General features: G+C 45.0%; 3 protein-coding genes across 8 annotated transcripts in view; 1 reads left to right on the top strand and 2 right to left on the bottom strand.

Annotated features, from left to right (window-relative positions):
• Positions 1-298: 298 nt before the first annotated feature.
• Positions 299-4878, bottom strand: LOC129022704 (nascent polypeptide-associated complex subunit alpha, muscle-specific form-like; the record flags this gene model as incomplete). The annotated part of the gene is made up of 1 exon (XM_054468969.2): positions 299-4878. A coding segment is annotated over one exon (1089 nt), but the record flags the coding sequence as incomplete, so codon positions are not given.
• A 672-nt stretch (positions 4879-5550) lies between these two features.
• LOC134738937 (uncharacterized) lies at positions 5551-13149 on the bottom strand. The gene is made up of 4 exons (XM_063659620.1): positions 13143-13149; positions 12159-13049; positions 10270-10436; positions 5551-9406 (listed from the first exon to the last, which is right to left on the bottom strand). The coding sequence occupies exons 1-2, from the start codon at positions 13147-13149 to the stop codon at positions 12244-12246; spliced, it is 813 nt and encodes a 270-aa protein (XP_063515690.1). The 3' UTR covers positions 5551-9406; positions 10270-10436; positions 12159-12243.
• LOC129022327 (ankyrin repeat domain-containing protein 36A-like) overlaps positions 13089-24342 on the top strand; it is a 34258-nt gene continuing 23004 nt past the window's right edge. For all 6 annotated transcript variants that reach the window (XR_008496368.2, XR_010125256.1, XR_010125257.1 and 3 more), the window contains exons 1-4: positions 13089-14050; positions 18154-18268; positions 18435-18608; positions 22962-23068. Coding sequence is in view for 3 of the 6 variants with exons in the window: in XM_054468445.2 (XP_054324420.1) it covers positions 13848-14050; positions 18154-18268; positions 18435-18608; positions 22962-23068 (599 nt within the window). In the remaining 3 variants the exon portion in view is untranslated. The remainder of the gene's footprint in view (positions 14051-18153; positions 18269-18434; positions 18609-22961; positions 23069-24342) is intronic.

Genomic DNA, 24342 nt, shown 5'->3' with positions numbered 1-24342 from the left:
TCATTTCATTTCATCGGATTTCAATTCATCTCATCATTTCATCTCATCATTTTTATCTCATCATTTCATCTCATCATCTCATCTCATCATTTCATCATTTCATCTCATTTCTTCTCATCATTTCATCTCATCATTTTATCTCATTTCATCTCATCTCATTTCAATTTCTCTTCATTATTTCATTTCATTTAATCTCATTTCATTTCATCTCATCAATTCATCTCATCTTATCTCATTTCATCTCATCATTTCTTCTCATCTCATCTTATCATCTCATCATTTCATCTCATCTCACCTCATCTCATCATTTCATCTCATAATTTCATCTCATTTCATCTCATCTCACCTCAGCATTTCATCATTTCATCATTTATTTCATCTCATCATTTTATCTCATCATTTCATCTCATCTCATCTCAATTCAATTTCATTATTTTATTTCATCTCATTCATTTCACCTCATTTCATTACATCTCATTTCCTCTCATCATTACATCTCATCATTTCATCATTTCATCTCATCATTGCATCTCATCATTTCATCTCATCATTCGTCTCGTCATTTCATCTCATCTCATCATTTCCATTTCATCATTTCATCATTTAATTTCATCATCTAATTTCACCTCATTTCATTATTTCATTTTTTCATTTCGTTATGTCTTTTCATCTCATTACATTTCATCTAATTTCATTTCATCTCAGTTCATCTCATCATTTCATTTCATTTCATCTCATCATCTCATCAACTCATTTCATCTTATCTCATCATTTCATCATTTCATCTCACCATTTCATCTCATCTCATACCTTCTCATCTCATATCAATTTCATTTCATTATTTCATTTCATTATTTCATGTCATCTCATCTCATTTCATCTCATCAGTTCATCTCATCACATCTCATCATTTCATCATTTTATTTCATCATTTTGTCTTATCATTTCATCTCATTTCATTTCAATTTTATTTAAATTTCATTTCATTATTTCATTTCATCTCATTATTTCATTTCATCAGTTTATCTCATCATTTCATCTCATCATCTCATCTCATCTCATCATTTCATCTCATCATTCATCTCATCATTTCATATCATCATTTTATCTCACCATTTCATTTCATCTCATCTCATTTCATCTCATCTCATCATTTCATCTCATTTCATCTCATCTCACTTCATCATTACATCTTATTTCATCTCATTTTATGTCATCATTTCATGTCATCATTTCATCACATCTCGTCTCATCTCATCATTTCATCTCATCATTTCATCATTTCATCTCATCATTTCAACTCATTGTATCTCATCATTTCCATTTCATTTCCATTTCATTATTCCATTTCATCATTTCATTTCATTTCATTATTTCATTTCATTATGTCATTTCATCTCATCACATTTCATCTCATTTCATCTCATCTCATCATATCATCTCATCATTTCATCTCGTCATTTCATCTCGTCATTTCATCTCATTATTTCATCTGATTTCACGTCATCATATCATGTCATCATTTCATCTCATTTCATCACATCTCATCTCATCATTTAATCTCATCATTTAATTTCATTTCATCTCATCATTTCATCTCATCTCATCATTTCATCATTTCATCTCATCGTTTCTTCTCATCTCATCGTTTCCATTTCATTTCCATTTCATTATTTCATCATTTCATTTCATCATTTCATTATTTTATTTCATCTCATTTCATTATTTCATTTCATTATGTCATTTCATTTCATCTCACTTCATTACATCTCATTTCATCTCATTTCATTTCATCTCATCATTTCACCTCATTTCATCTCATTTCATCTCATCATTTCATCCCATCATCTCATTTCATCTCATCATTTCATCTCATCTCATTTCATCATTTCATTTCATCATTTCATCTCATCATTTCATCTCATCTCATTTCAATTTCATCATTACATTTCATAATTTCCTTTCATTATTTCATCTCATTTCATTATTTCATTTCATCTCATTTCATCTCATTTTTCATCTCATTTCATCTCATCATTTCATCTCATCATTTCATCTTATCATCTCATCTCATTTCATCATTTCATCTCATCGTTCATCTCATTTCATCTCATCATTTTAACTCATATCATCTCGTCTCATTTCAATTCCATTATTTCATATCATTTCATTATTTCATTTCATTTCATCTCATCATTTATTCTCATCATTTCATCTCGTTTCATCTCATCATTTCATCCATCATCTCATCATTTCATCTCATCTCATCTCCTTTCAATTTCTTTTTAATTTTCTCATTTTGTCTCATCATTTCATCTCATCATTTCTACTCACCATTTCATCTCAAAATTTCATCTCATCTTATCTCATCATTTCGTCATTTCATCTCATCTCAAGTCATCTTATCATTTCATCTAAGTGAAATGATGTAATGGAATCATGAAATGAAATGGATAGGATGCCCTCAGTGATGTTAAATTTAAAAATTGTTTGTTTTAATGCATTCATTTTTATATTTATATGTATTTATATTTATATTTACTTATATTTCTTTCTACTTATTTTTATTTCTATTTTTACTTATTTCTTTATTTATAGACAAGGTCCTGTTCTGTGGCCTAGGCTGGAATGCAGTGGTGCAGTCACAGTTCACTGCAGCCTCAAGCAAACCTCCCACCTTAGCCTCCAGGTAGCTGGGACCCCAGGTGCACACCACCACACCTGGTTAATATTTTATTATTTGTAGAGATGGAGTCTTGCTATGCTGCCCAGGCTGGTCTCAAACTCCTGGGCTCAAGCAATCCTCCTGCCTTGGCAACCCAAAATGCTGGGATGACAGATATGAGCCACATTGCCCAACCTATTTATTTATTTATTTATTTATTTATTTATTTATTTATTTATTTAATAAGGATAAGGTCTCACTGTATTGCCCAGGCTGGTCAACTCCTGGACTCAAATGATTCTCCAAACTTGCCTCTCAAAATGTTGGGATTACAGGTATGAGCCGCCATGCCTGGCCTAAAAATAGTATTATATTTTTGTATCATATAATTTTCAATTAGGTAATATGAATATTCTGTAAAGGAAATATGCCCCTAATTACATAGGAATAAACATTTGTTACACTGAGAAAAATCTAATAGAGCTAAAAATAAAAATTAATTTGGAAAGGTCATTAGATACTCATACATTCTTACGTTTATACATTTTTTCATATATTCATATATTCTTTTAACAGTATCAATGGTTTGGAGTTATGTGTACAAAACCCTGACCTATATGTAATACAACTAATAACAGGTGCTTACAATTCAAGGCATATTATACACAAAGCTTTAACTTCTCATCATCAGATTTTGGTTTTTTTCTTTCTGTTTTGGCAGATATTATGAGCACAACATTTAACTCACAGACACTATGGAGCCCTTACTAAGCATAAAGTACTCTGAAAGGCCAGGGCTAGGACAGAACTGAGACAGGGCCAGGGCTAGGACAGAACTGAGACAGGGCCAGGGCTAGGACAGAACTGGGGCAGGGTCATGGCCAGAGAAAAACCAGGGGCAGGGTCACAGCCAGGGACATGAGAGGACCAAGGCCAGGGCCAGAATCAGGGCAGAACCAGGGCCAGGGCAGGGAAATGGCAGGGCCAAGGGCCATGGCAGGATCACGGCCAGAAGGCCAGGGCAGGGCTAGGGTAGCAGAGGGCCAAGGCAGGGCAGGGTCAGTGTAGAGCAAGGAATGGGCCAGGGTATGGCAGGGCAGGGACAGGGAGGTCCAGGGCCAGAGTCAGGCACAGGACATGGACAGGGCAGGGCCAGAAACATGGCAGTACCAGAAAGGGGACAAGGCAAGGGCAAGGCCAGAGAAGGACCATGGAGAAAACATGGCCAGGGAGGGTCCAGGGCAAGGGCAAGGCCAGGGTAGGGCAGGGCCAGTGTAGGGTGAGGGTAGGGCCCATGGCGAGTTCAGGGCCAGGGCAGGACTAAGATAGCTCAGGGCCAAGGCAGGGCTAGGGCAGGGCCAAAGGAGGGGCCAGGGCCAAGCATGGCCAGTGTGGGACCTGGGGATTGTCAGGGCCAGGGTCAGGGTCAAGGCTGGGCCAGGGACAGGGCAGAGCAAGGGCAAGGCCAGGGAGAAGGCAGAACCAGAGAGGATCCAGAGCAAGGGCAGGGAAAGGGCAGAACCAGCAACAGGATAAGGCAAAGCCAAGGCCAGGGCAGGGCAAGGCCAGGGCAGGGCAAGGCCAGGGCAGGGCAAGACCAGGGCAGGGCAAGGCCAGGGCAGGGCAAGGCCAGGGCAGGGCAAGGCCAGCGTAGAAAAGGCCAGTGTAGGGCCAGGCCAGGGTAGGAGAAGGCCATGGTAGGGCCAAGGCCAAGGCAGGGCAGGGCTAGGGTAGCACAGGGCATGGCCAAAAACAGGGCAGGGCCATAGCAGTGGCAGGACTAGCAACAGGGCCAGGGCAAGCGCTGGACCAGAGCATGGTGGGGACAATACAGGGCCAGGACAGACGATGGCAAGGCAGGTCCAGGGCCATTTCATGGACTCGGTAGGCCTGGGGTCAGGCCAGGGCAGGGCAAGGGCAAGGCCAGGGAGAAGGCAGGGCCGGGGCCAAGGCAGTGCCAGGGCAGGGAAGGACCAGTGCAGGACCAATGCAGGGTGAGGGCAAGGCCAGGGCATGGAAGGGCAGGGCAGGACCAAGGAAGGACCAGGAGAGAGCCAGGGCAGGGTCAGGTTCAGAACAAGGGTACGGCTGGGGTCAGGAATATGGTAGGACCAGGGCTGGGCCCAGGCTGGGACACGCAGGGCAGAGCATGGCCTGTGCAAGGCAGGGCCAGAGCCAGGCCATAGAGATGAGAGGGCAACACCAAGGAAGAGTCAGGGTAGAGTCAGGGCAGGTCCAGAGTCCAGGCAGAGCTAGGGCCCAAGCAGGGCCATGGCAGCGCCAGGGCAGAGGAGGGCAGGGCAATGCAGGACTGGGCCATGGCAGTGCCTGGTCAACCCTGGGGCAGGGCCAGAAGCAGGACAGGGCCAGGGCCAATGCTCAGGCCAGGGACAAGGCATGACAGGAAGTGCCAGAGCAGGGCTGGGCCAACGTTGGGGCAGGGCAAATCAGACCAGGACACCTCCAAGTCCAGCTCTGGCCCTGCCTTGGCCCTGGCCCCTTCCTGGCCTGACCTTGTCCCTGGCCCTGCCCTATCCATGCCCTGTGTGTTTGACCAGTTTTTATAACCAGAATCTTACAAGAAACATAAATCAGCTCTTTTTATGCATTTTTAGTAGAGATGGGGTTTCACAATGTTGCCCAGGCTGGTTCCAAACTCCTGAGCTCAAGCCATCTTCCTGCCTTGGCCTCCCAAAGTGCTGGGATTACAGGAGTAATCTGGCCAAGTATTTAACTTCTTTATGCCTGTTTCCTACATTTGGAAAATGGGGATGCTTTAAGTACCTAGCACATAGAATTATTGTGAGAATCAATGCCTCACATATTTATATATTGATAAAATTATACTCATAGAACACTACTGGAAGCAAAGATAGTATTAGTTAAAATTTAGTGATTATTTACTGCAAATATTATTACTATTACAAACAACATAGTATAGACATTATTACTACTACTACAGTTATCTAAAATATCTAAAATAAAAATTTTACATAATAGCCTAATGTAATCTCTCCTGCTCGGCCCTGGCTCAGCCCTAGTGCCGGCTCTGCCCCAAGTCCTAACACATCCCTGGCCCTGACCCTTCCCTGGTCCTGCCGCTGCCCTGGCCCTTCCCAACTTCAGGCCTTACCATGGCCCTACCCTGGTCCTGACCCTGCCCTGGTCTGGTCCTGACCCTGGTCCTACCCTAGAGAAGGGGTATGGCAGAGCCAGGGAAGGGCCAGGGCAAATAAGGGACAGGACACATCCAAATCCAGGAAAGGGTCAGGGCCATGACAGAGCCAGGGCGAGTCCTTGGCAGGGCCAGGAAAGGGTCATGGCAGGGTAACTGTATGGCCAAGGTCCAGGCCAAAGCCAAGGCAGGGGCAGGGTCAGGCCTGTGTAAGGGCAGGACCAGAGCCAGTGATACGGCAGGGCCAGGGCTGTGCCAGGACAGAACAAGAGCAGAGCAGGGCAGGGCCAGAGCCAGGCCATACAGAGAGCAGGGCAAGTGCCAAGGCAAGGCCAGGGTAGTGCCAGGGCTGAGGCAAGGTCAGGGAAGTTCCAGGGCTGAGTCAAGGCTAGAACCAAGACAGGGGCAAAGGCCGGGGCAGATCTAGGGAAACAAGCAGGGCAGGCTAGGGCAGGGCAATGGCAAGACCAGGCTATGGCAGGGCCAGCCCAGGATAGAACAGGGCACAGGCAGGGCAGGGCCAGGGCCACGGCTGGGGCAGGACAAGGACCAGGACCGGGGTCCAGGCCAGGGGAAGTGTGTGGCCAGGGCAGAGGTAGGGCCAGAGCCAGGGTCTGGGGAGGACCAAGGCAGGTTCATTGCAGGGCCAGGGTTCAGACCAGGGCCAGAGCAGGGCTGGGACAGGGCCAGGGCCAGGACCAGGAAGGGGCAATGTCAGGACAAGGGCCATGGCAGGACCAGCAATGGGGCTAGGGCCAGGACAGGGACAGGAACAGGGTCAGGGCTAGGGCCAGAATAGCATGCCAGGGTAGAGCCAGGCCAAATTAGGGCCAGGACAGGGTCAGGACCAGGGCTGGGCCAGGGTATGGCCTTAAGTAGCTAAGGGCCAGGGCCAGGGTCCATGCCAGTGCCAGCACCGGTCCAGGGCAGAGGCAGGGCCATGGCCAGGTCTAGGACAAGGCTGGGGCAGGGACAAGGTCTGGGTCAGGGTCAGCACAAGACCAGGACAGAGCCGGGGAGGGACAGGGCCATGGTAGGGCCAAGTTAAATCAGGGACAAGACACCTGCAAATCCACTTCAGGGCCAGGGTCAGGGCAGGGCCAGAGCCAGGGCAGGGCCAAGACAGTGGCAGCTCCAGGGCAGGGCCAGGATTAGGAACATGGACATCTCCAAGGCCAGTGCCAGGGCAAGGGCAAGGGCAGGGGCAGGGCCAGGGTCATCTAAGAACCAGGGACAAAGCCAGGCCCAGAGCAGGGCCAGGACAAGTACCTGGCAGGGCTAGGGGGTCTGGGACAGGGCCATGGCAGGACCAGGGCCACAACCAGGTCTGTGCTATGGCCAAGTCCAACACAGTGCCCAGGTAAGGCTAGGGTGAAGGCCAAGGTAGGGCCAGGGCAGGGTCAAAGCCAGGCTAGGGCCAAGGCAGGGCCAGGGCCGGCAAGGCAGGGCCAGGAAAGCATAGGACCAAGGCAGGTCAGGGCCAGGCCAGTGCCAAGACCTGGGCAGGGCCAGGGAACAGCCAGGGCAGAGCCAGGGCAGGGCCAGGGCCAGGGCCAGGGCCATGGCCATGGCCTGGGCAGGACCAGGTTCGGGGCAGGAGCAAAACAAGGGCAAGGACAGTGCAGGTTCTTGGCACAGCCGGGGTCCAGGACAGGGTCAGGGCAGGGCCAAGGCAGGGTCTGGGCCATGGTAAGACCAGCAACAGGGCTGGGGCTAGGCCAGTGACAGGACCAGAGTCAGGGCAAGGGCCAGAGCAGTGCAAGGCCAGGGAAGGGCCAGGCATTTCAGGGTCAGGGCCAGGGGAGAACCAGGGCAAGGTCTCAAGCAGGGAAGGGCCAGGGCCAGGACAGGTCCAGGGGCTGTGTTAGGGCAAGGGCAGGGCCAGAGCAAGGTAAGGGTCAGGGCCAAGGCCAAGGTAGGGACAGGGCAAGAAATATCGCAGGACCAGGGGCAATGCCAAGGCCAAGGCTGGGCCAGGGCTGAGTCAGGGCTGAGTCAGGCCAGGGCTGAGTCAGGGCTGAGTCAGGCCAGGGCAGGGCAGGGCATGGTATGGCCAGTGCAGGACAGGACAAGAGCCGGTCTACAGAGAGAGAAGGGCTGATGCCAAGAAAGAGCCAGGCTAGTGCCAAGGCTCAGGCAGTGTCAGAGCATGTCCAGGGCAGGGCCGGGGCTGGGGCCAGGGCCAGAACCAAGCCAGGGCACAGCCAAGGCAGGGTAGGGCAGGGAAATAGCATGGCCAGGTCAGTACTGGGATAGGGCAGAGCAGGGCAAGGCAATGGTAGGGGCAGGGCAGGGACAGGCCAATGCAGAGCCATGTTACGCCCGGGCCAGGACACCTCCACGTCCACTTCAGGGCCAGGGCTATGGCAGGGCAAAGACCAGGGCCAGGGTCAGGGCTAGGTCTGTGCTAGGGTCAGCTCCAGAGCAGGGCCTAGCAAAGACTAGGGTGAGGGCCAAGGTAAGGCCAGGGCAGGGTCAAAGGCAGAGTAGGGCCAGGGCAGGGTGATGACACATCCAGAGCACAGCAGGGCAGGGTGATGGCAAGACCAGGGGCAGACCACTGCCAGCTCAGGGCCAGGGAAAGGCCAGTGCAGAGCCACGAAAGGGTCTGGGCCTGGGTCAGGGCCAGGAACAAGGCAGAGCAGGGCCAGGGCCATGGCAGAGTCAGGGCAGGTCCTTGACAGGACCAGGTTCCAGGCCAGGGCCAGGGCAGCAGCAGGGGCAGGGCCTGGATAAAGGCAGGACCAGGGATATGGCAGGACCAGGGCTAGGGCCAGGGCCAGGCCATAGTGAGGGCAGGGCAAAAGCCAAGGCAGCGTCAGGGCAGGCCCAGGGAGCGGCCAGCACCAAGCGGGGCCAAGGCACAACCAGCGCAGGGTAAGGCAGGGCAATGGCACCACTGGGCCATGACAGCACAAGGTCAGTGCCAGGAGAGGGCAGCACAGGCAGGCCCATGGTGGTGTCAGGGCAGGGATGGGCCAAAGCAGGGCCAGGACATGTCCAAGGCCAGGTCAGGGCCAGAACAGGAGCAGGACCATGACCATTGGCAGGGTCAGTGCCATGACAGAACCAGGGTCAGGACAAGGGGCAGGGCCAGAGCCAAGGTCAGGCCAGTGCAGGTTCAGGGCAGGGCCAGCGCCAGGGCAAGAGCAGGGCAGGGACAGGGTAGCACAGGACCAAGACAGGGTCAGGATGGGACCAGAGCAGGACAGGGCCGAGACAGTCCAGATAACAGTAGGGCAGGTACAGGGCAAGGCAGGGCAGTACAGGGCCAGATCCACGGCAGGGGCAGGGAAAAGCCAGGCCCATTGCCAATGCACCAGCCCTCCCTACAAGGCTCCTACCACCTGGCCACTGCTGCAGCCCGTCCATCGCTGTAAACCTGACCCCTAACCATGGCTGCAGCCGCCTGCCCTCCTAGTGCGGCCACTCTCCTACCGCTCCAGCGCACTGCACTCTCTGTTGCTGCCACCCACCCACAGCGAGGTGAGCCGTGGTGTCGCAGGCTCTAGGTGTCTCCTCCTCCTCCTGGCACAGAGCAGCTGGGTGGGCAAAGCCAGAAAAGCCTAGAGGAAGATGTGAGGGGTGGAAGGGTTAGAGCCTCAACTTGTAATGCTGGCCACTGGGTGGCAGGGGCCAGTTTCAGCAAAGGCACTCACATCCACCCTCCAAAGTCCAGCCTCTCCTTTTGGCCCAAGCTGGCCGGGAACTGGGGTTTGGGGTGGGTGCTGGAGACACCACAGCACCCAGCTCCCCACTCCACAGGAACCATTGGGCCCACCAGGGCCACACTCCTCGGGGAGCAGGAGAAGCAGAAAAATTCAGACCCAGCCAGCCGTCCGCACCCAGGTGCCAATTCCTGTTCCGGACGCCTCCACACACAGGGCCCTGTCCCCCGTGGTGTCCCCAGGGGTGCCTGGCAGCCTCTGAGGCACAGACCCAGAGTGCACAGGCCCAGGAACCACGGTGGGTGTGGGGGCTCTGCCATGCTCAGGATTCCCACGCAAATGCTGCGTGCCTGCCGCACTCCAGTATGACCAAGAGTAGGTCGCCCTCTGGAGTGTGGAGTCAGGGAGAGGAGAACCACTCCTTCCTTGGACGCCAACTCTGCTGACCGCCGCCAGCAGTGTAGCCCCTGATATCACCAAACTCGCCCCCCCTCCACGGCTAGTCCTGCCCTCAACAGCGCCCCCCACCTCCGTCCCCCAATGCCGCCAGTAGCGTATACCCGATAGTGCCCTAACCTGTCCTCCTCCATGGGCATTGCAGCCCCAGAAAGTGCCCATAACCCACCCTCCCTGCCGTGGGCAGTGCAGCCCTGTACAGTGCTACCAACCAGTACCCCTAATGCAGGCAATGACACCCTGGATAGCGCCCCCAACCCACCCCACACTGTGAAAGGTGCAGCCCTGGATAGCCCCTGTCCTACCACTCTGGTCGTGCTGCAGTCTCTGTCACCGCCACCACCAACCACAGTGAGGCAAGCCAGTGGGCCACAGGCTCCAGCACCCAGCAGCCAGGCACAGAGCAGCTCTCGCCGATGGGCGGCTCCTACCACTCTGACCACGCTGCTGTCTCCGTGTCCATCTTCTTCGACTACAAAGGAATAAAACTAGGTATCAACAAGAAGAGTAATTTTGGAAACAATACAATCACATGGAAGTCAAACACTACCCTCCTGAGTAAATGACTAGCGGGTCAATGAAGATACTAAGACAGAAATCCAAAAATTTCGTGAAACAAAGTGTAATGAAAACACAGTATATCAAAACTTGTTACACAGAAAGCAGTACAAAGGCAGAGATTTACAGCTATAAGTGCCTACCGTCCAAACAAAAGAAAAACTTCAAATAAACAATACATTTTAAAGAACTAGTAAAGTAAGAACAAACTAAACCGAAAATAAGAAAACAAATAAGATCGTAGCAGAAATAAAATTGAAATAAAAAACACACAAGATTAAAAGAAAAGTTGGTTTTCTGGAAAGCTAAACAAAATTGACAAACTTTTAACCAGGCTAACTAAGAGAAAAGAGACAAGATTCAAATAAATAAAATTAACAGCTAATAAAAAAGGAGACATTATAACTAATACTTCAGAAATTCAAAGGATCATAACTGGCTATTATATACCAATAAATTGGAAAGCCTAGTAGAAATTGGCAAATTCCTAGATGCATACAACCTACTTAGGTTGAACAATGAAAACATCCAAGACCAGAACAGATTGTTAACAAGTAATGAGATTGAAGCCATCAGAAAAAGTCTCCCAGTAAAGAAAAGCCCAGGAACTAATGTCTTCACTGCTGATGGCTTCACACCAAACAATTTAGAGACCTAGTATGAATCCTACTCAAACTATTTTGAAAAACAGGGGGGAATACTTCCAAACTTATTCTATGAGACCATTATTACTGTGATACCAAAATCAGACAAAGGCATCAAAGAAGGAAACTACAGGCCAGTATCTCTAATATTGATGCAAAAATCCTCAACAAAATACCAGTGAATCAAATTCAGTAATACATTAAAAAGATAATTCATCATGATCAAGTGGGATGTATCCCTGGGATGCAAGGGTCACTCAACATACAATGTGATACATCATATCAACCAAATAAACGACAAAAACAGTATGATCATGTCAACTGAAACTGAAAAAGCATTTGATGAAATTCAACATCCCTTCATGCTATAAATCCTCAAAGAAACGGGTACAGAAGAAACATACCGCAACATAATAAAAACTACAGGAAAGACACCCACAGCTAGAATCATATGGAATGGGGAAAAATGGAAAGCTTTTCCTCTAAGATCTGGAACATGATAAGGATGCCCCCTGTCACCACTGTTGTTTAACACAGTACCAGAAATCCTAGCTAAAGCAATCAGTGCAGCCCCTGATATGGCCCCCAACCCACCCTGCCCCCTACCACCAGCAGTGTCGCTCCCCCCAATAGCACATCCAACACACCCAAACCGCCTCGCCTCCCCGCACCATGGGCATTGCAGCACCCCACAGCGCCCTCAACCCGAAACCGCCACCTCCCCCACCCCACAGCCTCGCAGTGCAGCCCCGGATAGCATACTTGGCCCACCTCACTGCTGCCAGCAATACAGTCCGGGATAGTGCCCCCAACCGGCTCCCCGCCAAGGGCAGTGCAGCCCCGGTTTGGGCCCCCAAACCACCCCTCCGGTGCAGGCAGCACAGCCCCAGATAGCACACCCAACCAGCCACCCAAGGCGGGCAGTGACGCCTGAGATAGGGCCCCCAACCCGTCTCAGGCCACCCGCAGTGCAGCCCGGATAGCGCACTTACCCCACGCCTTTCTATGCTCTGGCTGGCCGCAGTGTCCATCGCTGCCACCAACCGCAAACAGGGGTGCAAACAGGAAGGATTTTATTCACCGTCGATGCGGCCCCGAGTTGTCCCAAAGCGAGGCAGTGCCCCCAAGGTCTGTGCTGAGCAGAACGCAGCTCCGCCCTCGCGGTGACACCGGCCCGCCCGCCCGGGTCTGTGCTGAGGAGAACACTGCTCTGCCTTCGCTGTATCTCCGAAGTCTGTGCAGAGGAGAACTCAGCTCCGCCCTCGCGATGCTCTCCGGCTCTGTGCTGAGAACGCAGCTCCGCCCTCGCAAAGGCACACAGCGCCGGCGCCAGCGCGGCGTAGAGGCGGACAGCGGCGGAGAGGCGCCCCGCGCCGGTGCAGAGAGGCGCACGGATCTCAGGCCCAGGCTCCACTCCCCAGCTCTGAAAGCGTAAGAACTGAGGGTGGCTGAGGCTCGGGGTTGTTCAGGGCGGGGTGGGCTCTGGACCCAGCAGGCCCGGCACCCAGGCCAGGGCTCCAGGGGAGGCCAGGTGGGGCGAAGGCCAAGAAGGGGCCGGGGCTGGTCAGGAAGGTCTCCTGGTGACCAGAGCACTTTGCCTGAGCCAGCGTCGGAGGGAGGTGGGCTGGATGAGCCAGGGAGGCGCCGGGAGGGGCCTTGGCAGACGCGACCTCCTCCGTCAGCCCCCAGGCCACTGAACCCTGTGTAGCGAGAACCGGCAGGGGAGGCTGCAGACGGAGGAGTGGAGGCTCCTTGGCTTTGGGGGCTTTGAGTAGAAGCATCTAGGGGGTCCCTCAAGAGGCCCCCACATGCTGCCCCACGGTGAGAAAAGGCGCAGAGAGGCGCACAGCGCCGGCGCAGGCGCCGAGAGGCGCACAGGAGACCTCAGGCCCTGGCTCCACTCCCCAGCTGTGAAAGGGTAAGAACCCCGGGGCCAGCCCGGCTGCGGCAAGTCAGGCAGTCTTTGGCAGGAGCACCGGGCATGGGCTTCGGCCCAGGGTGCAGGAGGCGCGCACCCCCCGGCCGGATGGGCGGCGCACTCAGGGCCCAGGAGGCCATCCCAGGGGAGCCCCGCCAGCCCCCGCTGGAGCCCGAGCTGCAGCTGCCACCTGCAAGTGGTGCGCTGGCTGCAGCGGTGGCAACCCCGGATCCCGTCCTCCCTCCTCGCGCCCATCAGCGCGGACCCCGGGGGCGACGCAGTGGCGAAGTCGGGCTGTGGGCCCAGCGGCGGCACCAGGCGGAGAAGCACCACTCAACCCCATCCCTGGGCTGCAGAGGGCCCACCGCGGGGGGGGGGGGGCTCCGAGCGTCCGCAGCCGGTGGAAGAGGAGAAGAGCGCGTGGGCGACAGTCAAACAGGCCCTGGGGCAGGGCGCGCCTCGCGCTCCAGGGAGCCCCGCCAGCCCGCGGCATCTGAGCAGCAACTGCCGCCTGCACTGGGCGCGCGCGAGAGAGCTGCTAGGGCGGTTTCTCCCACTCGGGCCTGTTGGGCGGGGCCGGCTAAGGTGCGCGTGCTCGCTGGTCCTAACTGTTCTGTTGGGAGTTTCTGCTGAGAGGCGGGAGGCGCTGAGAGACTGTGCGCAGGTCCGTGGACAGACTGCATTGCTTGTTGTTGCGCTTCGGAGGCGGCGATTCCCGAAGGCGAGCTACGGCTGGAGCGTTCCCAGGCTACAATTTGCAGCCATGATTGTGGAAGACTACGAGGAGGAGTGGTGGCCCACCCTCAGGGAGCGCTTGTGCTCGGATGGCTTCTCATTTCCCCAATACCACATTAAATCGTCTCAGCTGAGGAGGATCCACAGAGCTGTCTTCAATGGTAATCTGGAGAAACTGCGCTACCTTCTGATGACATTTCATGACGCCAATAAGAGAGACGACAAGGGAAGGTAATGGGGGCCGGGAGCCGGGGCTGCGGGAGGAGGCCTGTGGATGTGGAGAAGTACCACCCCCCCAGGCTGAGGGCTGCGGGGCTTATGGTCCGGGGCTCGGGGTATGGACGGGGGCTAGGGGGTGCCTGGCTGGGGTGGGAGTGGAGCGGGGCCTGGGGAGTGGGGGTATATGGGGTGGCGGGCTGCGGAGTGAGTTGGGGGATGGGAGTGGGGAGTAGGGGGTACATGGGGTGGGAGTGTGAATGGGCTGAGGTGGATGGAAGGAAGGCTTGGGGGGTAGGGGCGTGGACGGTGTGGGGTGGGGAGGTGGGGTGAGGGTTCAATGGGATAGAGGATTGGAGGTGGGGGTGAGGTGTGGGGGTGAATGGGGTGGCAGAAAGGGGTGCAGAGGTGAGGGGGGCGAGTCCTGTCACCAAAGGGGCTGGACTTTCCTGGCAGGCTCAGCCGCACCTGGGATGTGGAAACCTTGGCGGGGGCGAGCACCCAGGCCATTTTCACGAGCAGCAAAACAAAAACAAAACTTCAGTTGGTTTCCAATCACTCACCATGCTTCTTGTTTGTAAATCATTTTAAAGTGATTTCACTAATACAATTCAGCATGTACAGCGTGTTATTTTTAATGTACACATTTTAAAGCATAATGTTATATACATTATGGAAAGGGGCATAATGACAGAAAGCATTTCCATAATATATCAACTTCCTGACTAAAAATTCTTTGGAAAAAAATCCAATATTTATTTGATATCAATGGACACCTATGTCAATGTGGTTTTCACTGAGGGACCTTAGAGGGAAACTTTGAAGTGGGAAGATTATGTTCTTGAATAGAAAGACACATTTTTCTAAAGTTCTGAGCTCTTTCTGTGTTTATAAATTTTACATAATCCAAATAAAGTTATCAAAGTGTTAACATTTTTGAATTACTCATGCTGTCTTTTACTATTGTGATGACATTAAGAAAACTTTTGAAATGGAGTCAAAAACTTGCCTTTCTAGATATGAAAATGTGCTGTTAATTTCCACAAGTTATTTACTAACAGCTGAAACAACAAATCAGTGAATGAAACAGGTTTGAAAATCCAGGAACACACCAATATGTGTAAGAATTTATTAGGTTGGTGCAAAAGCAATTGCGGTTTTTGCCGCAATTACAAGTAATGGCAAAAACCGCAATTGCTTTTGCACCAATCTAATAGAATTGGATAATGGTGACATTTCATATTGGTGGGAAAAGATGAATTACTCATAAATGAAGTGCCTGCTAACTATTTGGAGAAATCTGGCTAGATTTTTATGTCACAGAAATAAGTTTGTTATGGAATGTAGATTAAAAATTTTAAATACACAAAATAAGAAAGATAACAGAAAAAAACACAAATGCCTACTTATATTGTTACGTGTTTATATTCCTAGAAATATCACAAGCACACATTCTGAAGGTCGATTTAGCAAAATAAAAAAAATCCAGTTTATAAGAAAAAATTAACAAAAGACAATATGTGTATATACATATTAGATAAGTGATTTTCATTTTACAGAGAATTCTTCAAATAAACAAGAACTCTCATTTAAAATAGAGCAAAGCATTTTTTTTCAGATATTAAAGCAACCTATGCACGTGGGAAAAAATATTTAGTGTTCCTGGGAGGAGAAGGTATTTAAGTTAAAAAAGGAATGAAATACTGTTTTCTGTCCACAAGTTTGTGAGGGTAAAGAGTAGCAGTACATATACTGCTGTTTAAAGTTGACATTTCTGATGACTTTTCAAATAGACAATTTGTTGGTAAGTATCACACTTTAAAAATGTATGTGCCCTTCACCCATCAATTCCATTATACTAAAATATCTCTAGGAAATAGAGATACATGCAATTTGTTTTTCTCGGCACTGCTTAAAATAGCAATGTATTTGGAAAACCCCTTATAATGGATTTTATAAATTTTATAAATTTATCAATAAATTTCGGTGCATCCATAGGATGGGACAATATGGGACCTTCGCAGATGTCAGTAGATACAGATGTATGTTGAGGTGTGAAGATGTACTCTGAAAAAAAGTTGGTTTGATTATACATACACACAAACAGTCTGTGGTGTTTATAAGCCAAGTATGTGTACAAAATATAACATTTCTTCTTTTCTGGCAGGTGTATTGTGATATTTTTTCTTATCTGTGATGTATAAATGATCAGTATGTTTAAAACTTCTAGTAAATGTTTTTTATTAATGAAATTATCCTTGGGAAAAGAAGAAATATAAATCTTGCAAAGAAAAAAATAATTCTCACTTTCTATTTTATTTTATTATTTATTTCTTTGTTTGTTTGTTTATTTTTGAGATGGAGTCTCGCCTTGTCGCCCAGCCTGGAGTGCAGTGGCATGATCTCAGCTCACTGCAGTCTGCCTCTCAGGTTCAAGTGATTCTCCCACCTCAGCCTCCTGAGTAGCTGGGATTACAGGTGTGCACCACCATGCCCAGCTAATTTTTGTATATTTTAGTAAAGACAGGGTTTCACCATGTTGGCCAGGCTGGTCTCAAACTCCTGACCTCAGGTGATCCCCCCGCCTCAGCCTCCCAAAGTTCTGGGATTACAGGTGTGAGCCACTGTGCCTGGCCTTATTTTTATTTTTTTGTTTGTTGGTATCTTCTGTGAACTTTCAGCCTCTTCAGAGGCAGAGGGAATATTTTTATTTGTGCTTGATTATTTTATTATGCATAGATTTTAGTATATAAATAGGTTTTTATTTTAGTTTTATTACATATATGCAAACAATTTTAAATTAATTATTTTAGTTTATCAGTGTCCTCATGAAAATGAAAACGAGCAAATATAAGTGATTATCACTATTCCAAAAGCACTGCTTTAATTTATAATTTTTTTCATAATAAACTCCCCAACTGTATGTATGCATTCTTTCAATCCAGTTATTCATCAGGCATAACCTGAATACCTATTATGTAGCAGACACATTCCACCATCTCTCAGGACTCTTCCACCCTTAACAACTTCATGTTTACCTGCCCAGCCTGAGCAAGTTGAGATTTAAAATGGAAGCATTAGGACTGAATCCCAATTGGATCTTTTATTCCTTTTTTTTTTTTTTAATCAATTCTGAAGTTAGAAAATAGTGAAAGATAACCTTTAACTGCCATTTCAAAAACTTATGACAGTCTCAAATACTACTATTAATCATTGCAAATACCTAATTTACATAACATTCTGTAAGTATTGAAAAAAATGAGCCATACCTATTCATTTGAATCCTGAGTTTTCTTTGGATTACTTTTTTTTGAAAATTGAAGTAAGAATTACTTTGTTTTAAAAATTTGTTTTTTTTATTTTTGCCTTCTTTTTCCACAGTACTTTATTTAGGTGCCAATCATATGAGTAGAACTGGCTGTTCTATGTACTGTATCCCACTTAATGTAAGGCATCATGGATTGGGTGATGCCACATTACTTTATATACGAATAAGATAATGTTTAAAATGTTGCCAGTTATAATTGTAATAAATAATGAATTGTAAACAGTATTCCAGTGTCAGGAGATGTTAATATATAAGAGAATAGTAGCTTATATAAGAGAATAGTGAGAAAATGAGCATCTGAGAATGACTGAAATACAGTGATACATCTAATCTTTAATAGATACCTCAATGTAGATATGATTGTATCATTTTACTTAATTAAAATGTCTTTGTAAGTAGTAATATCTAAAAATTATTGAGCTGTTATTTGTGTTAGAAAGTGTTCTAAATGCTGTGCATAGATTGTTATGTAGGCATCACAGCAGTGTTCTGTGGGATAGCTACTATTCTCATATATTTTATTGATAAGGAAATTGAAGCAAAGAAAGGCTAAATTACAGCTAAGTGACAGAGCTTACAGTAAATTTTAAGCCCCAATTAAACTGAATCCAAAAGCCAAGCTTTTTGTATTAAGTAGCCTGCTCTTTCATTAATGTGGTGAGTAATAAGCGCTAACAAATGTTGTACTTTCTTCACAAGAAAATTACATATTTGTTTTGAAGACAGAGAAATAACATGCTAATTAATGCTTATAGTTACATGTTTTTTAAAAGTCCTGTCACTCTCACAGGACTGCCCTACATTTGGCCTGTGCCACTGGCCAACCGGAAATGGTATTTCTGCTGGTGTCCGCAAGATGTGAGCTTAACCTCTGCGACTGTGAATGCAGGACACCTCTGATCAAGGTATATAGTAGCTGACTCTTTAAGCATGAGATGGATTTGGTTTGAGTACGTAGGATAGAATGAATTTATCTCATTGGAATACCACTATATAACTAGTTAGTAAATCCTACGGAGTGTTTATTTTGATTTTTCAGTATTTGCATGTTTCTCGGTCTAATACTGACAGGCTGTACAACTGAGGCAGAAGGCTTGTGCAACTACTCTGCAGCAAAATGGCGCCAATCCAAATATTATGGATTTCTTTGGAAGGACTGCTCTACACTATGCTGTGTATAACGAAGATACATCCATGATAGAAAAACTTCTTTTATATGGTACAAATATTGAAGAATGCAGCAAGGTATAGGTCAACCAATGTTATGTTCAAACTATCTGAAATGCATTTATTTTAACATTGACACATGTAAGGGTCAATTTTTCATATTTGGAAGCTCAAACATTCCTTGAATGAAAATATTTTGAAATGCCTTAACTGTCTAAGATTTTACTTTAAATATTGGAACTTTTAAAGAAGCATTATAAGGTACAGCTTTTTTTTCATGCACTTATGGTAAATAATTACAAAAACAAATGAATTACAATAAATTTATAATTCATGACAACTGAATTTGGGAAAGGTAATAGTTAAGTGTTTTTCCACTAAATTACTTTTTTTCTAATCAGTGTGAAGTGACACAGGAAAGTAAAATTGGCCCTTATAAACTGGCTTTATTTTAAATTTCAGAGAAAATTAAAGAATTTCGCAATAAATGTACATCTTGTTGCTGTTGACAAGTATTGTATGTGAAGGTGATTTCATTTGAAAGTGATTCCTCTGTGGAAAGGCTTAAGAGGGAAAAATGAAGAAAAGGAGAGCAATTAGAAGTGCACAAGCTAATTTGGAAATTAGGTAATGAGGGAAAATACTGTGGAGAGGGTTTTTGTGTGTTTTGTTGTTTGTTTTCAATTTATATGTTTAGACAAGGATCGCTTCTGTTTTGGGAATGATTATTCTTACTTTGGGAAAGAGTTTGTGAGTTGTAAAATTGCCTAGGGATCAACTTTGGGAGGACTCTGAGGAAACCAGTTTGGCAGTGAATAGTGGTGATGATGTGGCACACAGTTCCGCAGAGAGAAGAACACATAATTAATGGACATTATTCAATTCTGGCAGAAACAGTCACTTAGACAAGCATCTAAACTCTACTCTCAAGTCCAGAATGTCTTGATGGGCAGGTGGGAGATAAGGAGCTTATAAACAGTAAAATCAAGTTGGATTTTGAGTTTACTAGTCTCTTCTCTACCCCTATCCAGGAAAAGTAAATGAAATTTTCAGTGAATGGCTGTATCTTTTGCTCTTTCCTCTTTTCGGCCAAATCCCAAATGATAAAGGGAATTTGCCATGTGGCTGAGAGATGAGACTGAAGTGATTATCAACTGTGCTGGTTCGCAGTTAGAATTGTGCATGGCAGTAACCTGGGGAAATTAAAAGCAAATCTCTAAGTCTAGGATATCCCCTGAAGATTTTAATATAGTAAATGTAATATTTACTATTAAATATTACTGGACCTGTATGTTTTAAAATATTTCCTTGAAGCTGGGCATGGTGGTGCATCTAGCCAGAGCAACAGAATAAGACACTGTCTCTAACAACAACAACAAAACAATAATAAATTTCTTGAGACACTGATACGCTGCTGGTTAAGAACCACTGAATAGATAAGTGTAATATAAATTCCCATATCTCAAACACATAAAAAATCTCTAGAAGAGTTGGATGATAGGTGCTGCTTCCTTTAAATTTCTCCTTTCCAATAATATTGGCCTGACTTTTACCTGTATCTACCTCTGTGGGTGGGAAGTTAAAAGGACTATTATTTGCGGTATCTATCAGTGTAAGAATAACACCTTTTCTTTGCCACTGTCACTTTCGCTGCCATTCATAGGGTCGTTAGAAATTTGCTATTGTGGACTCTTTTAATAAGTAGAGACTGACTCTTTCAGGACTCTGAGTCTCTTTGTTATCATTCTGGTGATTAGGTCAATACATCATTATTAAAAGCAGGGTTCTCTCAATTACAATAGTAAAACATTCTACACCTTTTTTTAAAGCTGAAGCTCTATTAGGGACTGCCTCAGTATGTCAGTTAAGTACATAGAACTATGGGATAATCAGGATAGCAGTTTTCAACACTGAAAAGCATGAAGTTAGTAAGAATACAGAGAATGCATATAGGTCATTATTAGAGCTTTAATTGATAAGCCATTGTATTTTTATTTCTGATTTATATTTTACCTAAAATAAAAAAATTAGGTTACAATATAGAAACTAGAATAATTTAATATTATTTTAATAATTTAGTTGCAGCAGTCCTATGAACTAATTATACATTTAGTGAACATTCTGGGAAAATTAAACATAAATTATGAATGAATGAATGTTATAAAAGTGCTCAAAGTGGGTATTATGACTCTTAGTAACAATTTTTATTGCATTCTTGGGCCTATTTTGGAAAAAAAAATCTGAAACTAAAGAAAGGAAGTATTTTACATGAAAATACTTGTTTTATATACAGTCGCTTGGAGACATATCCATGGCAAATATAAAAATACAAGGTCTATAGTCTAAATGCGTCCCATAGATGTGTTTAGTTTGCCTGTGTAAATTGTCTCAGCATGGAAGGTTTGGGAGACTCGTGCACAGATCTGGATTCCAGGCTTCTCTTCAAGAATCCTATCTGGTGTCCCTTGAGCCTATCTCATGTTTAGGACGCTGTGCAGAGGTTGTCCCTTTCTATGAGGCATGTGGTCTCCATTTTGCTACTGTGCATACCTAGGTACTTCACTTCCTCAGGTCATCTCCCTTGCCTCTGTAGGGATGACTTTACAAGCCCTGTTTTATAATATATTTTAGTAAATATTTCAAGGTTTTCAAGACATTTTATATTTATTTAAATATGGAGTCTATATTTTATATAAATCCCTTGGTAATAGGGTTGAACTTTTGAATTTAGATGGTGGTGTTTTATAAACTATTTTTCTTTATATATACCATAAATAATCATCTTCCCATTAGAATGCATGTAAGCTTTTTAAGGTGAATCATGGTATAGTTGCATAGGTTATGCATATTGCAGACAACGCTATATTTTTCTCTTCAGCATTGCCTCCTAAAAATACAAGTAATTGGCCGGGCGCAATGGCTCATGCCTGTAATCCTAGCACTTTGGGAGGCAGAGGCGGATGGATCACAAGGTCAGGAGATTGAGACCATCCTGGCTAACATGGTGAAACCCCCTCTCTACTACAAATACAAAAAATTAGCTGGGTGTGGTGGCACACGCCTGTAGTCCCAGCTACTCGGAAGGCTGAGGCAGGAGAATTGCTCGTGCTTGAATCCGGGAGATGGAGGTTGCAGTGAGCCGAGATGGCACCACTGCACTCCAGCCTGGGCGACAGAGCGAGACTCCATCTCAAATAAATAAATAAATAAATAAATAAATAAATAAACGATGCAAATAATTTAGTGGCTTTCATTATGCTATAAATAATTCATATAGGTCATTATTAGAGCTTTAATTGATAAGCCACTGTATTTTTATTTGTGATTTATATTTTACCTAAAATAAAAAAAGTTAAGTAAGAATTAATATGGAAACTAGAATACAAATAAATTTTTAAAGGAGTTATATACCAAGGTCCTAAGATTATAATTATATAAATATTTGCATCAGGGTCCTAAGATTGTAATTGAGAATAACATTTCATACAGAGCTTTCTGACAGCTAAGATAAAAATATTACTAGAGAAAACCCATGGACTATTTAATAATAAGCAGTGAAAGTTCATTTGAAGCCTATCTCTATTAATTCAGAGCCCGGCTCTCCAAATTCAAAAGAGGCTTCAAATGAACTGTCAATGGTGTCAGAATCTCAGATGACAACGTCAGGCACCTGACGTTGTCATCTGAGATTCTGACACCATCGATAGAAGAGAATGAGGCGAGTGTGTATCACCCAGAAGAAACCTCCACCTTTGCTGGTAAACTGTCACAACTGTATCCCTGAAACTCTCATTTCTCAAATGTTAACGTTCTCCAAAATAAGTATTTACAAATAGGGATTAGGTGAAGTTTAAAAGATTTCTTAAATACTAGACACATAATGCACAGTTCTGTAACATTTTTCAAACATGGGTGATCATGAAGTCTTTCTTTTGGGGTATAATGTTCAACTTCTGGTAAAGTAAATATCCTTTGGAATATATTAATAGTTTAAGAAACACCGCTCTATAGATAATAATTTAGATCATTTATAAAAATACCTGAAACATTTATTACTGTATCTTAGAGTTTGAGGACATAGAGAAAAAAATACAGCTGCTGCCCTCAAGAAGCTCTTGGTTCAGGTGGGAAACAATAAAATCCTTGAAACATGCCATGCTAAGTGCTGTGACAGAAGCAAAGATTCTTGGAACTGGGAAACGTTTGAAGTGAGTTTTGGAGATGACCAGAGTTCTTGTGGTGAGGCAGAGGAGGTTGTTTCCAGGGGAAGGAGCAGAACATAGAAAAGCACCGAGCAGTGAAAAGAAAGGGACTACCTCTTATGTCCTTTCAGTTGTATATATTTAAGCTCACAGGATCTTACATAAGGTTTTCAGTTCAGTTGATAAATATGTAATTATGTGATTATAAATTGTTGCTGTTGTTTTACAGACTGAACGTCAACCACTTTTATTTGCTGTATGTCAAAGAAAACTGAAAATGGTGGAAGTTTTATTAAAGAAAAATGCAAATATAAATGCAATTGATTGTCTTAGCAGGTACAGACCTTAGTTCTTATTGTGTTGTTTTTAAACCTGAGTATCATTGTAGAGTGGTAGCGGTCACTCAAGTCACAAATATTACATTAGTAAGACTAACTTTTAATTACTGGGATATAGTGAGAAATATCAACATAGATCGTCACTTAGGTAGAAAAACAATTATTTGGACTGAGTAACATAAAGAACAGTATATAGCAGGATTTGTCTCTCTATATAGGCGTTATACACATAAAAGGCTTCTATATGTAGAAAGCTCTGTATATTGATAGATGTTTGTTATTTGTAATATGATGTGGTGTTATTTATAATGTAATAATGTGATGCTTTTGATTGTATGATCTTATGTTAGCTAAAGGGGTTTCATGTTAGTTTTTCATTTCTACTGTGTTTTGATGTTGTTTTTAATTGATATGGGGAGAGGGAGAAAAGATAGCTTTAAATGGATAAAACTTTACTTTCATGAAAACAAGCTTTAGGTTCACACAGAACTGGATTTAATCCCTAGCTTTCCCACTTGCTAGATGTGTGACCTTGGTAACATTGCTTATCACCAAGTATGTTTTCTTCTGTGAAAAGGAGGGTAATAATATATTCTTCAAGGGTGGTTGTGTGTAAGTAGCATTATATATATATATATAATGTTAGAATGTCCAGCTAACAGAGCAAGGTGCTGATGTTTTGGAAACAATGGCTGAGCATATAAGTATGTGCGTATGTATAATATATATATATACACACATATGTATGTAAGAATATAATGTAAGTAACATCATATATAATATATAAATATATATTTTATAGATAATATATAATCTATAATGTATATTATATATTTATAGATAATATATAATATACAATATATATTTTATATATATATGGTGTTACTTATGTTACTTATACACAACCACCTTGAAGGATATATTATTATCCTCCATATATGTATATTTATATATATATAGTGTTTAATTAAATGCCGAACACATGCTTATCAGCATCATTAACTGAAGCTACGACTACTACTATTAGCATTCCTATTAATATTATTGTTGTAAGCCCGCAGATATCTCTTATCTGACCGTTTAGCTGATTTTGCATTATAATGTATAGTATTAGACTAGGGAAGAAATGAATAATTTTTCACTTAAATTTGCCTACTGTAGATAGGTGGCCTGAGCATAGTTTCTTACCCATCAAAGGACTTTAAGTTAGCAACTTTATGTCATACCACAGTGGGACAAGAGGCTTCCTTTTTGTTCCTTGCTTTTAACCTT

Source organism: Pongo pygmaeus, chromosome 22 (assembly GCF_028885625.2).
Source record: "Pongo pygmaeus isolate AG05252 chromosome 22, NHGRI_mPonPyg2-v2.0_pri, whole genome shotgun sequence".
Taxonomy (NCBI): Eukaryota; Metazoa; Chordata; class Mammalia; order Primates; family Hominidae; genus Pongo; species Pongo pygmaeus.
This window is presented reverse-complemented; position numbering and strand designations above follow the sequence as displayed.